The 15,418-nt window shown below is 54.3% G+C and overlaps 1 protein-coding gene across 4 annotated transcripts in view; it reads left to right on the forward strand.

The window, feature by feature from the left end:
* The window catches only part of RBM19 (RNA binding motif protein 19), a 147,220-nt gene that overhangs the window by 38,754 nt on the left and 93,048 nt on the right, over positions 1-15,418 (forward strand). For all 4 annotated transcript variants that reach the window (XM_087424165.1, XM_087424167.1, XM_014787086.2 and 1 more), the window contains exons 19-21: positions 2,366-2,445; positions 5,116-5,171; positions 8,170-8,286. In XM_087424165.1, the coding sequence (XP_087280291.1) occupies positions 2,366-2,445; positions 5,116-5,171; positions 8,170-8,286 (253 nt within the window). The remainder of the gene's footprint in view (positions 1-2,365; positions 2,446-5,115; positions 5,172-8,169; positions 8,287-15,418) is intronic.

Below are 15,418 nucleotides of genomic sequence, written 5' to 3' on the forward strand. Positions count from 1 at the left end.
TGCCCTTCACCCTCCGGGCACTCCTCTGCATCCTTAGAAGTAGTTATCTGCTCTCTCAGTGTCGTGAGCAGCTCTTGAAATGCACTGTGTTGTTCAAGAGCCTCTGTTTGAGAGCCCTGCTCTCTGGGGCTCGTCCGTCACAGTTTGGGGGCACAGTGTATGCATCCGTGAGGGTCGCAGCAGGAAATGGAAAGCATGCTCAGTGGAGCTGGTTGAAGAGACGTTTGTGATAAAGGAGCCAAGTGCCGAGGTGGGGGCTGGGCTGAGGGGACCCTCAGGAGATGTCCAGGCAGAGGGTCATGCAGGAGAACACGCTTCCCCTGCTGAGCCCATAGGGCCATGGGGAGGGAATGGTGTGACCAGAGCCACAGAAGAAGGGCCACCAGCGGGAGCTGAGGGTGTGGCTTGGACACTGGCACTGCCAGAACCACACCACAGCGGGGAGCTGGTGGGGCGTGTGGAAGGAACCAGGGGCCCAACTCTCTCCTCCACCCGCCAGTCTCAGATCAGGGAGGCTCAAAATTGGCCAAACCCAACAGGAAACCAGGTCGGGAAGCCCAGGCAGCCTCCAGGGCGGGAAAAGGGCAGAGAGTGGATCTGCACAGCGTCCGTGACTGGGCGATGAACTTGACTTCCTGTAGGTGCCTTCACACAGTCTTAATGCACTTTTTAAATATCCTTCACACACAGACACCACCAACCCATCACCCACAGCCTTGAGTCTCCCAAGGAGAGAGAACGCTGAAGAACAACTATTTAAAGTCACCACGGGGTGGCACTGCCTGTCAGCCACAGTTCTGTCTGAGCCTTCCTTCTCGCGCCCACAGAGCCATGTTTGGGCAATTCATGGAATTCCTTACTGCACTGGGCCCTCGTTTTATAACACGTGGTTGCAAACGAAAATGCAAGCAGGCAGGTCCCCATGGGGGGTGCAGAGGTCTCGCAGTACAGTAGATGTCAAGATGGGGACCACTCAGGGAGTCGTAGGTGGCAAATCTTGAGCCTCGTTCAGACCCATCAGAGTGGAGCCAATTCTCTTTGAGTTCAGCTGTGAAAAAACTAAAGAATAGGGGTCTGCCCGGCGGTGCTGCGGTTGAGTGAGTGCGCTCTGCTTCAGTGGCCCGGGGTTCGTGGGTTCAGATTCCGGGCGCCCACCGAAGCACTGCTTGTCAGGCCATGCTGTGGCGGTGTCCCATATAAAGTAGAGGAAGATGGGCATGGATGTTAGCTCAGGGCCAGCCTTCCTCAACAAAGAGAAGAGGAGGATTGGCATTGGATGTTACCTTAGGGCTGATCTTCATCAAAAAAAAAAAAAAAAAATTACTGTGTTAAAAAGAAAAAACTAGGGCCAGCCCAGTGGCTCAAGCGGTTAAGTGCGCGCGCTCTGCTGCGGCGGCCCAGGGTTCGCCGGTTCAGATCCCGGGCACACACCGACGTGCTGCTTGGCAAGCCATGCTGTGGCAGTGTCCCATATAAAGTGAAGGAAGATATGCATGGATGTTAGCCCAGGGCCAGTCTTCCTCAGCAAAAAAAGAGGAGAATTGGCAGATGTTAGCACAGGGCTGATCTTCCTCACAAAAAAAAAAGAAAAAACTAAAGAATAAAATATAATGTATCTGTATGAAATGCTGGGGGGAGAAGGCATGCATCACGTTTTGTGTCTAAGGTATCTTATATATTTGAGCCCTGTAAAAACTCCTCCCCCCACTTATGTGTATATACATACATAACGTATATATCTGAAGTCGGGAAGCAAAAACTTCCCATAAACTTTTGAGATATTGCTATCTGAACTCTTGCTGTTCACCACCTAGAAGTGGGGAACCAGATAGGTTCAAATAATACAGTCGCCCTCCCTGCCCCCAGCTTACCCCATCCCTTCGTATCTGACACCCAGGAACCAATTATAATTGTATGGTTGGAAATACCTGTGAAGAGTAAGCCCTGGGTGCGTCTGACTTGCACACACACATTCACTTTATGCGTTGTGTGCGGGAGCAGGGGCCTGCCCAGGTAGAGGATTTGCCGCTTGTCACAGCGATGGTCATCCCTGTTAGTTCCTTCTCCCTCCCAAAGGCGGAATTCCATTATGAAGTTAATTATCATGTCAATCATCTGTTAATTAATAGTCAGCCGGGCCTCAGGTGGCGGCTATATAGCCTCGTTGGCCGATTCTTCAAGATGACTAGTAATAAATGGCGAGCCAGGAGCTGAAACCTTTTTGGGAATGAAGAGGGTGTGAAGAAATGAGCACATAAAGCAGACGTCCGGGGGCCCAGTGGAGCCCTTGCCCTTGGTCTCGGGCTCATTGCTCCTTTCCTCCCCACCCACCACACTGGAGTGATGTCACCTCTCTCTCCTTCAGGCGCACTGCTCTCCATGGGCTTTGGGTTCGTGGAATACAGGAAGCCAGAACAGGCCCAGAAAGCGCTCAGGCAGCTCCAGGTAAAGTGGGAGTTCAGCCGAGGTCCACGGAGGCACTTGGCAGGCGGTGGGGTGGGGGGTCCCGTCAACCCTCTGGAAGTGAGCGGGCAAGTGGGTAGGTCCACATTTTCCGAGGCCCGTCTCTTCCTCCAGTTCTCTAGGGGCCTGGGACCCAGGAAAAATGGGGAATCTTCCTCAGCACTGCGTAGTCACTGTAGTGCATTCCCTCAATCCACAGCTCTTTATATCGAGGGTCTGGTTTGCGCCAGGCGCCGTGCTAGGCCTGGGGGAGACTGGCAAGGCAGACCTCTGAATAAATACACAGACCAGGTCATGGAGGTGCTTGGATGGAAATAAAGCCGGCACCGTGATGAAGGGAGCTGCTTTAGATTGTGTGGTCAGGGGAGGCCTCTCTGAGGAGGTGACAGCGGAGCTGACACCTAATTTACAGGAAGGAATCAGCTATGCAAAGATCTGGGGGAAAGTGGTCTAGGAGGAGGGAACAGCATGTGCAAAGGGTCTGAGTCAGGGACCCTAAGGCAGGAGTGAGCTTAGTATGTTTGAGAAGCAGATAGAGGCCAGTGTGGCAGGGGCAGGGCGTGGGGTGGGAGGTGCGTGGATCCTGAAGGCCGTGTTAAGGACTGTGCAATTCAGCATAAAGGCAGTGAGATGCCACCAGAGGCTTGGAGCACGTTGGGGAAGGAACTGGTTGCTGCTTCAGAACAGTCTCTCCAGCTGCTGTGTGGGGAGTGGATCGTAGTGGGGCAGGTGGGAGACCATTATCATCAGGCAGGAGAGGTGGTGGCCTGGCCAGGGTGGAGGCAGTGCAGGTGGCAGGAGGGGTGAACTCAGAGGTGTCCTCTACAGACAGACAGAGGAGCAGTGCCCACCTGCGAGGCCCGAAGTGCGGGGTCAGATCGGGGCCCTCGATAGCAGAGGAGCTGGGGCCGCAGGGAGCAGGACAGGCAAGGATTTGCACCATCCCACAGGGAGCCAGGCCTCGGGTTGAGAAGGTGTCCTCAGCACCCTTACCTGACGCCCCACGTCCCCTTCGGTCACTGGGGACAAGGAACAGTGCCTTCCCACACGCCTCTTTCTGCAGACCGACTTGCTCCCTGCTGTCGCTTGCCTGTCCCTCATCCTGCAGGAGGGGAGCCACAGTGGACAGGTGGGGTGCTCCTGATTGTAGAAGCCCCTAGAACAGGCTTCTAAACCCAGGGTCTGTGGAAGGGCCTAGGGGGTCCAGGGATCCTTTAAACTGTAGTCAGAACATCCTGTGTCTGGGTGCGTCATTCAGAGGAGGACCTGGGCCTGCCCAGCATGAGGCCAGGCAGCGTAAAGGTAAAGTGGTGCTGAATCGGGCCAAGTTCACAAGCCAGGGCATAGCAGGCTGCACACCATCCCCGGCCTTCGTTCTCTCTCTGAGAGGTGCACTCGGGCCAGGACAGCTGGGCTGGACACAGAGGGGAAAGGGCGCCCATACAGGGCCACCACCCTGGGGAGCTTCGCTTACTTGTAGGGACCTTCCAGGCGACTGACTCTGTCCCCGTAGAGTTTCCTAGTCAAGGCAAAGGCCATGGGGGTTATAGGAAATGTTACATTTCCTGACTGGGCAGTTGGCCAATACAGTTGTTTTTATGGAATTTTGATGACCTTCCCTGTGGCTCAAGGCAACTTCACCAAGGGCTGAGTGGGTTTGGTAGGATGATGGGGAGGTGACAGCCTCTGGGGCATCTGCTGTCACTTTGAAAGTCTCTCTGCTCTCCACGAGGCCTCACCGACTCAGATGCCCACAGGGGCCAGGAGGCAGTGTAAATGAGTGAAGGGGCAGCGTTACCCAGAACAAAACCTGGACACTCGTGCCCTGTCCAAAGGGGCAGCCACTTCTCGGCTTCAGCCAGTTTTTGCCTCGTGGGAAGGTGGGCCCAGCGATACCAGATCTTCTCTGTTTTTTTGGTTTCTTGGTTGTTTTCTAGAGACACTGGAAATCCAGCTTTGTCGTTAGATAGCGTGTCCTCTTTTAGCTGGAATTCAGCTCTGCACATTCAGGCCCCAGCTTTCTCTTCTGTGTAATTCAAGATCCTGTAAAATCCCACCTCGCACATGTGTAGTGTTATGTTCTGTACCTTGATGTGTGCATACATACGTGCATATTGCCACAAAGAGTTGTTTATACAAAGCTATGTGTGCTGTATTTTATGGGACATCTAAGGGATTTTCAAGGGTAATTTTGCTAATATGCCAGTTTTGCCTTAAGAGACCCATGTTCGAGCCTAGCTTTCCGTGCAACTCCACTGATTTAGAATTTTTTTTAAAGACCACACAGTCTAAACCAAACTGTCTCCACAAGCCACTGAAGGGGCTTACTTTGGCTGATAATGCTTAGAAACAGTGGAAAATTCTGTGCCCCTCAAGTGGCGTAAAGGTCACGGTCCACTCACAGCTCCAGAGGACGTTGAAGGGCTGGGTCTCTGTGACCACCAGCGGCTGCCTGGGCTCGGCATGAGCCATTTCTGGGGGAAGCCGTCTCTGTTTTGGGTTCCAGCCGGCCCCTCTGCCTGGGTGCAGTCAGTCCCCCCACCCAAGGTTCCTGTTCTTCACTCAGCTGAAGCCCACTCCGGTGACGGGCAGAACTACAGGTGAGTATTTCTAAAAGGACGCAGGGACGAGCTGTGTTGTCTTATGTCGTAGGGTCGTGTTGTGGACGGCCACAAGCTGGAAGTGAGGATCTCGGAACGAGCCACCAAGTGAGTCTGCAGTGCCCCCCTCTCTCCTTTGGTCTGAGTCGGTCCTCCCCGCTCTGCTGCTGGCGCCTCGGGGGGTGTTTCACGGCCATTGTGTGTCCTTTCCACCCGCCCCATTTGGGACTCATCCTGATTAAGGTGGTGTCACATTTGCCAGCTCCAACACCATTTTCCTGATGCACTGGGACTGGACCTGTCCTTAGAGTAAATGCTTAACACGCATTTATTTAATAAAAGGAACGCGTGCAGGAGAAACCAGCAAATTCTACTCCTCTTAGCAGTCAAACCAAGGGAGAGTCGCAGGTTGCTGGTGCTTTGGATGAACGAAGAAGAGATAAAACCTAGGTGTGTCTCTTTATGGAGGTTTGTTTCTTGGAGCTGGCCAACAGTGCCCAGAGACGGCCTCCAGTTAACTGGAAAGAGATTCGCTAGGTGTTAGAGATGGAGATGGACCAGTCGGCCCGATGACCGGTTTCCTGAAGTAGGGGTTTTTTTTTTAGGGGTTTAGTTTTGCTCCTACATCTCTACCTGCTTGTGTGTCTAAATGAACTAATACACCTGAGGTGCTTCGAACAGTGCCCGGCACATAACACGTGTCCAGTGTAAGCCATTATTATTGTTGTCATTGTCATTATCATCTGCCTGCCGCAGGTGATGAAATGACTGCTTCTAACAGTCCTTGGGCTGGTTTATGATATTTATTTGCTACTTTTCAGCAAATTGGTCATTTGTTGTGGTCGTTGAGCAAATGAGCTGCCCGTGAGCTGACCTGGAGCTGCTGCCTTTTTCCTTCTCTGTTTTCTCATGGTACTTGTGAATCCGGCCTAGGCCACCTCGAGTGTTGTTCACCCATCCCGGGCTGTGCCAGGCTGAGCATCCTTTGCAAGAAGGGTTGCTACGGGAGCCCTTGGAAGTCTAACGTGGGTTCCTGAGCTGTGGTGTAAAGGTGGGAGTCCAGGCTTTGAGCCCACAGCTTTGGGTTCTAATCCAGGAGCCGTGGGACCTTGGGCAGGGACTTTGCCTGTATAGTAAATTGTGATAACTGGAGGTTGTGTGTGAAGTGTCTAGCACGTGCCATGCACAGAGCACTCAGCCAGTGGTGGCGATCTTTCTTTTTAGTCCCCTATCTCCAGGGAGTCAGGCTGAAGTCACCTTGCAAGCTCTCAATTCCTAGCCAGTGTTCGTGTAGTCATTCTTTTATTCAACAAAAAAGTATAGAAAGCCTGCTGTGCACCAGGCACTCTTCCCAGGTGCTGGGGATGGATTTTCCTGGTGGAGTTTACATTCTAGGGCAGTGCTATTTGAGAGAACTTTCTGCAGTGATGGAAATGTTCTGTAAGGTTATACATCTGTGCTAATCTGGTAGCCACTTGCTACACTTGGCTTTTGAGCACTTGAAATGTGGCGAGTCTGACTGTGTTAGTTATCAATCGCTGCGTAACGAGGTATCTCAAAACTTAACAGGTTCCAACAGCAAGCGTTGATTCTCTCCCAGTTTCTGTGGGTCAGGAACTCAGGAACAGCCTAGCTGGGTCGTTCTGTCTAGGGGTCTCTTGTGAGGCTGCAATCAGAATGCTGCCCAGGGCTCATCTGAAGGCTCAGCTGGGGCTGATGGATCCACTTCCAAGATGGTGCACTTGCATGGCTGTTGGCAGGAGGCCTAGTTCCTCACCACGTCAGCCTCTCCCTGGGACTGCTTGCGTGTCCTTACCACGTGGCGGCTGGTTCCCTCCAGAGCAAGTGGTCCAAGAGAGACCAAGGAGCAGGCAATAATGTCTTTTGTGACCTAGTCTCAGAAGTCACACACCATCACTTCTGCTGTCTTCTGTTGGTCACACAGGCCTGTCCTGATACAGCATGTCCTGATAAAAGGGCATGAATACCAAGAGGCAGGGCTCACTGGGGCCCATCTTGGGGGCTGACTACTCCAACAACTGAGGAACTTAATTTTGAATTTTGGTTCGGTTTTGTTTAGATTTAACTAGCCACATGTGGCTAGTGGCTACTGTATTGGACAGCACAGCCCTAGAGCACAGGCAATAAAGAGAAACATGACTGAACACGTAACACGCTGGCACTGAGTGCCAGGAAGAAGAATAAAGCCAGGGGGTGGGGGTGAGTTGCTGTTTCAGTGGAGAGAGTCAGGGGAGGGCTGTGAGGAGGTGACATGGGGCAGACTTAAAGGAAGTGAGTCATCTCAATAGTCATTATAATAACAGCTGCCACTTACTGAACGTTCCCCACGAGGTGGGCACCATGCAGAGTGTTTGATGTCATCCTCTCTCATTAAATCCTCAAACAGTCCAATGAGGTTGTCCCGATTATTAGGCCTGTTCTGCAGTTGAGGAAACTGAGGCCCAGAGAGGCCAAGTTACTTGCCTGGGATCACACAGATGCTAAGTGGCCGACTTGGCTTTCCCACCCAGGTTGTTAACTCACAGCTGTGCTCGTGGCCCCTCTCCTGCTTCGATGGAGAGGGGGGTTCCTGAGAGAGCAAGAGGACAGGTAAGGTAGGGCATCATCAGGACGGCCTTAAACCTCAGGCTGAGAGTTTCCTGTCTCACCCCTGGTCCGTCTCCATGGTCAGAATCCACTCCAGGCCCCTGGATGATGCTCCTTGGGTTAGTGATGAAATATCTCAAACAAGACCTCTGGACCAGCCAGGGGAGACGGAGGAGATCAGCTTTGGGGAGAAACCGGCCCCACTCTCATCAGAGTTCCTTTCTTAAGTCCCTGAGTCTCTCAGTTGAAGACAACAGGCACCCAAGGGCAGCTGTGTCAACCGGCCGTCCAGAGCTGTTTCGGGGAGGTGGTAGTTATGCTCCACACCACCCAGGGGAGCCTGCCTTCCTCCCCTTTCATCTCAGCCTCCTCCACGCAGACTCCTGGAGTCCGTCCCCCGAACAGAAGACGAGCACCGGTTCTGGGGGAGAGTGCAGTCAGTGTAGGGCAGCAGCTGCTGATGCCCCAAATAACCCAAACCCTTTCCCCAACCCTCCAGGCCAGCCCTGACCTCCGCCCGGAAGAAACAAGTTCCCAGGAAGCAGACAACCTCCAAGATTCTGGTGCGGAACATCCCCTTCCAGGCTGACAGCCGGGAGATCCGAGAGCTCTTCAGGTAAGAAGCGCCGGTTCAGTCCAAGGGACTGTGGCTGGGGAGCCTGCCGGAGCCTTGGGGAAGGCCAGCACGGTGGTCTTCCAAGGGTCATCGTTGCTGCCTTTGATTTATCTCCCCTAATCTCAGACACTGCTCTCCAGAGCGCTGTGCACAAACAAGTTGGAACAGCCAGGCCTCTTCCTCCGGAGGCAGGACAAGAAAGGGCAGTCAGTCTTCTCTGTCCCCATCGGTAACCTGTGGGAGGGCAGTAGCCCAGGTGGCTGAAGCCCACTCTACCCATGATCTGTCTGAAATTTCTACCCCTCAAGTCACTCCTTTGGTTTAAGTCAGTGATTCTCTACCTTGGCCACGCATTCGAATCACCTGACGACTTTGATAAACATACCTTTGCTCAGGCTCCGCCCCCCAAGAATTGGATTCTGTTGGTCAGAGGTGGGGCCCAGACATTGGTATTTTGATCAGAGCTCCCCAGGGGAGTCTTATGTCCAGCCAGGTTTGGGGACCACTGTCTACATTGCTGTCTCTGGAGAGCCCTTTTTGAAATGAGGGTGAATCAAATAATGCAGTCCATCAGCAGCTGCTAGCACAGGGGTCAAAAACTCAGAGATGTCTCGGGCCAGGCAGGTAATGGGGCCTGGAAGAGTGGGCTGGGTGGGGCCTGCTGAGCTGGAGGGCCCACCGTGACACTGCAGGAACGCAGGTGTAAGAGGACCAGTTCTCCCACGTTTTGAAAGAGACACTGGCAGTCTGGACTCTTAGAGGGAGTAAGTTAGCAACTAATTCACTTTCTGAATAAAAACACTGTATGGGACAAAGTCTGCCTGTGAGCCAAAGATGGCCCAAGGGCCACCAGTGCGTGGAGTTTGGTTTCTCGGGTTAATTAGGTATCTCCCAGCACCAGGCCCTGGAAGGAACGTCCTTATGAGAGGGCGTACAGGGAAGATGGTTGATGCTGACCACTCCCCAGGGTGTGCTGGGTCGGGCAGAGAAAGGCCGTCTAGCCCTCAGAATGTAACAGAAGGTGACATTAGCCCCAACCACGCGGATCGTGGGGGCTTGGCTGCGATCTAAGAGTGCCCTGGGAACCTCCAGCTTCCTGGCCTGCACATGGGTAAACATTCAGGATTCTACAGACTAGGCCTCGTTCATTCAACCTGTGTTTGTCCGCTTCTGGTCTGAAGATCGGGAGAGCTAAGTCCCGATTAGAATTACCAACTAGCATCTTGCAAGGTCAACTGTGGATGCAAAATATATGTCCTCTATTTTGGAGACTGGAGAAATGTATCTTTGTGTGAAATCTACCCTCTTTGCACTCACTCGGTGGTTTCAAGAATGGAGAGCCATCTGGGGAATTTGCTTCAGAAGTCGCTGTCCGTCTCCCCTCTGTCCTAATCATACAGTGCCGCAGTTCATTAACGGATGTGGTTAGCCGGCTGCTGATGCAAAGACGCAGACCCTGTCGGTTTCTGAGTACAGGGGTCTTAACTATGATCCCTGGTCCCCTGCGTGGCAGGAGCATCCTGGCGGGATGTTTTCCATTCCCCTTCCCCCGGGAGACAGTCAAGAGGAGTGCATGAGTGAGGTTGTCCTTACAAGAAGGTATGGATCCTTAGCCTCGCCCGTCTGCTGGTTTTAACATGCTTCTGCTTTTTAAAAAGAGTCCAATTTAGGAACTGCCAGATCAAAACGGGATTGCTGCAAACAGCGTGTTGATCAGGAAATAGCATCCCGCCGGACGACAGTTTCACTTGCTTCCGCAGTCTGTGTAGGGTGACAGCCAGGGAAACAAAAGACCTCAGCAGGAAGGGGAAAGCGCGTCGTTTGATCTGCGTTTTATATTTCTTTCGAGAAGACGGGGAATTAGTGTCCCCTGAACATAGTTACGTGCGGTGTCTCTTCTCCCTGTTGTTGTTCTGATGGGCGTTCTCATCACCCCTGGGGACGGAAAGCCTTCTCCTTGGGCTCACCTGGCTTTGTGCTCCTCGGCTGGGGGTCGAGGCAGTTCCGAGAGGCGGGCAGCAGGGGTCGCTGTGAGCCTTCTCAGGGAGACGGCGCTTGTCCGGGAAAGCGGAGACCCGATTTCAGACAAAGCCAGTGGCCGGCAAAAGTCAGAGCCAGGGGAAGATTTCAGGGTTTAGGGGAAACAGTCTGGTCCATTTTGCCAGGCAGGTTTTGCAGGCTTGTCCTACCAGGTGTAATCAGAACCACAGCTCCCTCTTATGGGGCTCGGCACTGCACACCTCCCCAGGCGGCATCTTCCCCTTTAAGCCACACAGCAGCCCCGCGGAGGAGAGATGCTGTTGTCCCTTTTAGCACCCGGAGGGAAACTGGAGACCTGGGGAGATGAAGCATCCTGCCCAGGACCACACAGCTGAGCCAGGATTGGGGCTTCAGTGGTCTGACGGAGCCATGGGCTGGGAACCACTCCTCTCTGCAGCCTGCTGTCCTTCTCCAGGGTCTAGAAGGAGCTGTCGTGCCCCAGATCGTTTCAGTGGAACCGCTGTCCCATGAGAGCATGGAGTGTGTCGTTGCTTCCAGACTCTGTGCTGGGCGCCAGGCGTGTAGCCGTTCCAGGAGAGACACAGGCTCCTCTCTCGAGGAGTTCACTGTGGGTGGAGGGCCAGGGAGGAAAGCGACAGTGACAGTCGCACAGTGACACGCCCAGCCTGTGCAGGTGTGAGTGCAGGGCTGTGGGAGAGCACTGCCAGGTTCTCAAGACTGCCTGCTGGGGGGCAGCAGCCTGCCCACCCTCTCCAGCCCCCGGGGGGCCCTGCGTGTGAACTGGGGCAGCAGCATCCCAGCCAAGGCAGCATCTCCTGGGTCTCCCCTGGAGGCCACCAGCCTTCCAGTAGGGCCTCACTGCACCACACTCCAGCCCCTCCATCCCAGCCTGCACCTTTCTGCAGGATCGTCACCTGGGACAATCTGGGGCTCATCCTTTGGGAAAGTCAGAGAGTAGACACAGCCGTGGGTTAGGAGCCAGCGCTTCTCCTCTCTGCACCCGCTTCTGGGCCTCAGTTTCCCCTCGCATAAAGTAACAGAGTCATTCTAACGATACATATGCTGTGATCTAGATGGTGATGTAGTAATGAATGTTACCGTTTACAGTTAAGTATAGTTTTCAAGCCCAACCTCTGTGCCGGGCACTGTAGCTGAAGGGCTTTTCGTTATTAGAGATCTGTTTATCGAAACACCCCTGTGGAGGAGTTACCATCGTCTCCATTTTCCAGTGAACACACCAGCTCCGGAGCCCACATTCCTCCCACCAGGTCCTCAGAGGGCTGGGGCTGGCACCCAGCTCCCTTACCCGTGGCTGCTTCCAGGGCTGTTAAAAGGATTAAATGAGATTCTGCCTGTGAAGTCCTTAGTACAAGGCCTGTATCGAGTAGGTAGTTAATAAAGGTGAGCTGTGGTTATTATTAATCAGCACAAAACCAGTGCGTCAGGCTTTGAACCCAGGGCAGGCCTGACTCTAGACAGAGCCTCTGTCTTTAACAGCAGTGCTGAGTCTTGCAAGTTCTCTGCGGCATTTTCTTATTTTTTTTCCTCCTTTCCCGAAGTATCTCCCTCCCTCCCCGCCCTCCCGCACTGTAACCCTCTCCCCTCCAGATAGGTTCTGGGGCAGAGAGTCATAAGGAATGGGAGACACAGGCTGAGCTGGCCCCCCCCACCCCTGAAAGGAAACATGGAGGGCAAACGGGGGGGACAGACCGTGCACGTGTGTGCATGCGTGCAAGGAGCACACGCCTCACCCCACAACCAGAGCAAGGGTGGAAGCGGCCCTCGGCTCGCCCAGCGGGGACCACGGTCTTAAGTCAGCATCCACTCCAGAGGAAGAAAGGCGAAGACCAGGCGTCCCCCTCCCGTCTGGGTTTGCTCTGCGGTAGGTGTGTGTGCACGTGTGTGCATGTTTTGCTATGATTTTTTTATTCTTTCCCCCCCTCCATCAGAAAACCTGGATTTGAAAGTCCCCAGCGCAGGGGGTGGTTCAGAGAACAGCCCCACAGATCCCTCGAGAGGGCCTCCATCTGTACCCTCCACTGAAGCTTCTGCATTCAGGGCCTCCCATCCTGATGCACAAGCACGTGTGTGCAGAGCCAAAGCATTTGATGGACGGGTCTCGTTCCCACCTGCATTTCAAGTGATGGCCCTGAGATAGCCAAGAACCCTTGGGAACGAGATAGCTAATGCTCCCGGGCACTTAGGCAGTGTCCGGCACTGGGCTGACCACACCCCCAGCGATCGTGGTATGGGTGCGTCTTCACAGCCGCCCAGCCTGGTGGAACTGCTGAGTGCCCATTTTCTGGATGAGGAAACCGGGGCGCAGAGAGGCAAAGGGGCTGATTGTAGGAGGACCCGCAGCTCGCCCGTGTCTCTTGTGCTCGGTGGGCAGCCTTGGTCTGAGCTGCCTGGCTTCTGGAAGGCAGTGATCTTCCTGGAAGGGGTTTTGCGCACAGGGCTGGCCTCGTGAGCGTGTGTCTGTGAAGTGACACGAGGCCCCGTGCTTGGGTCAATGCTCTCCTGTCACCACATTAAAATTCTTACTTTTTGAACAAGGGGCTCTAAAAATTTTTCATCTTATACCAGGCCTTGCAAATTACATAGCCGGTCCTGCCTGCAGAGCAATGGCGGCTTGGAGCCAGAGTGTAACCTGGCAGTCGGCCAGCCTCGGTTCCCTCACCTGCGGCAGGGAGAGGCTCAGTACCAGAACGGATGCACATACCGACGGGAGGGGGCGCGTTCTACAGAAGCCTGTCTGTTGTCACCATGCTCATCCCTGAGGACCTCTGTGGGTCATTGCCGAGGAGGACATTTCAGACATACCCGCCCCTCTGAGGACGATGTCACAGCCTCAGACAGTCCTCGAGTCTGGGCGAGGCAGAGGGATGGTGAAGAGTGGGCGCTGGCAGTGGACTGCATGGGTTCCAGACGGTTCCCTTCTTTCCTCGGCTGTGTCGCTTCACTTCTCTGAGCCTCGGTTTTCCTCATCTGTAAAATGGGGATAATAAGAACCTGCCTCACAGCTGGGCGATGACGAGGAGTCAGTGTGTGTGAGACCCCCAGCACGGTGCCCAGCCCACGGAGGCCCAGCGAGCGTACCTTTAGGTGGTCGGCTTCCTCGAGAGCCTGAATTACTGCTGTGTAAAGTGAGGCCTCAGCTCACTCTCAACCCCATCTGGGGCAGCTTAGCGTGTCCTGTGCGCCCACAGCCTCGTTACTGTCCCACCCAGCCCGCCTCACAGCCACCTTGGAGGACCGTCTGTGTGGTTGTTTAGAGCACCTCACCCCCACCCCCAGACTACGGTCTGGGACACTCCGTCTGGTTCGCTGTGTCCACAGGCCCCTGGTCCAGAGTGGGTGCTCGGTAAATGTTTGCTAAGCACGTAGATCCACTGTGCAAAGCCTTCCTGCGTGGAATCCTGATAAAGACGGGCCATGTGAGGCACAGAGAGGTTAGGGAGTTTGCCCAGGGTCGCACAGCTCTGCAGCGGCACAGCCAGGTCTCTCTCACTCTAGAGCCCCGCCCCCCTGGAACTGTCCCCGAGGGTCAGGGTGTCAGTTGAGAGCTGCTGGCAGAAGCGCAGCCTTAGGCAGGCTGGACCAGAGGCTGCACGCTGCAGATGGAGAGCTGTTCTCCTTTCGTCTGAGCTTCTTTCTTTCTTCTGTTAGTTTTTCCTCAGAGGTGTGAACCGCCTGCTGGAGTGTGAATGGGTGAGCTCCCCACAGGGGTCTGGAGGCCTTAATTACACAGCTTGCGTCTCCTGTCCCCGGCGCACCTGTTGTGCCCGCCTCGTGGACAGCGTCCGTCCACCCCTGGCCTCCTCTCCCCATTTCCTCTCGCGGTGACCGTGACCGTGACCGTGGAGGGAGGGCTGAGGACAGCTTGCCTGCCGAGTTCCTCTCGTCCCCCTCGCCCGGGTGTGGGGTCACTGCCCGATTAACCCCGTTGTCAGCAGTACTTTTCCAAAAGCTGCGAGCCCTGTAATCTGTCGCAGAGGCGCAGGCCGACGGGGCCACTTTGTGTTCCCCAGGCTTCTTGGGGAAGAAGCTCTGCGAAAAACAGCCTTGGGCAGCTCCCGAGAGCCAGCCGGGACCATTGGAGAAGGGGTGTGTGGGGAGCAAGCACCTGCAGCCGCGTGCTGCAAGGGCTGGGGTGAGGAGGGCGAGGCTGTGCTCAGGGGCTGCTCGCACCCCGACAGGGAGACCCCGGGTGGAGGGCATCTCGTCCGCATCCCGTCACGCTCATTCATCTTCGTGTCGTCTGTGCTGCTCTCATGCCAGCACGTGTAAAATGTTGACTCTGGCCCTAAATGGGGAAGGTTAGCCCACCCTGGACTGAACTGAACACAGGGCCTACGTGCAGATGAGACGCACCCAAAGGGTGTTTGGTGTTGTCTTCTAGCTTTAATTACACAGCTGAGGCATTTTTCTTCCCCCTGATAAAGCATGCAAATGTTACAGGTAACGCTCTGCCTCCTTGACCCCGTTGAGGACAACATGCGAGGCCCCAGCGCAGAGAGTTATGTTCACTCTGCAGCCACTTCCCCACTCTGACCCGTTTTCTCGTCAGGGGTATCTCTGCTGCTTCAACTTTTCTGAGGTTTTTTTGTTTGTTTTGAGACAATTTTTTGAGAGCAGTTTTAGGTTGACAACAAAATTGAGAGGAAGTGCAGAGATTTCCCACAACCCCCTGCCCCTACACACGCACGGATTCCTCCCTATCAGCGTCCTGCACCAGAGGGGACATGTGCTACAATCGATGAGCCTCCACGGACACGCCGTTATCACCAGAGTCCAGAGCTGACATCAGGTTCACTCTTGGCGTTGGACCTTCTGTGGGTTTGGACGAGTGTGTGATGACATGTGTCCATCATTGCAGTGAAATACAGAGTATATTCACTGCCCTGAAGATCGTCTGTGCTGCCCCACATCCCTCCCTTCCCCTTTGCTGAGGTTTTAAGGGATGGAATGAATGCGTTCATTCATTCATTCATTCATTATACACAGCTTGAGCACCAGTCCTTGTATGTAGGGCCCACCCTGGTGCCGTATGACCTCACCTTTCCTTGATCACATCTGCAAAGACCCTATTTCCAAGTAAGATGTAGGTTCCGGCAGACATGAATTTGGG

Source organism: Ceratotherium simum, chromosome 35, assembly GCF_057802395.1.
Source record: "Ceratotherium simum simum isolate JZ-2026a chromosome 35, ASM5780239v1, whole genome shotgun sequence".
NCBI classification, from domain to species: Eukaryota; Metazoa; Chordata; class Mammalia; order Perissodactyla; family Rhinocerotidae; genus Ceratotherium; species Ceratotherium simum.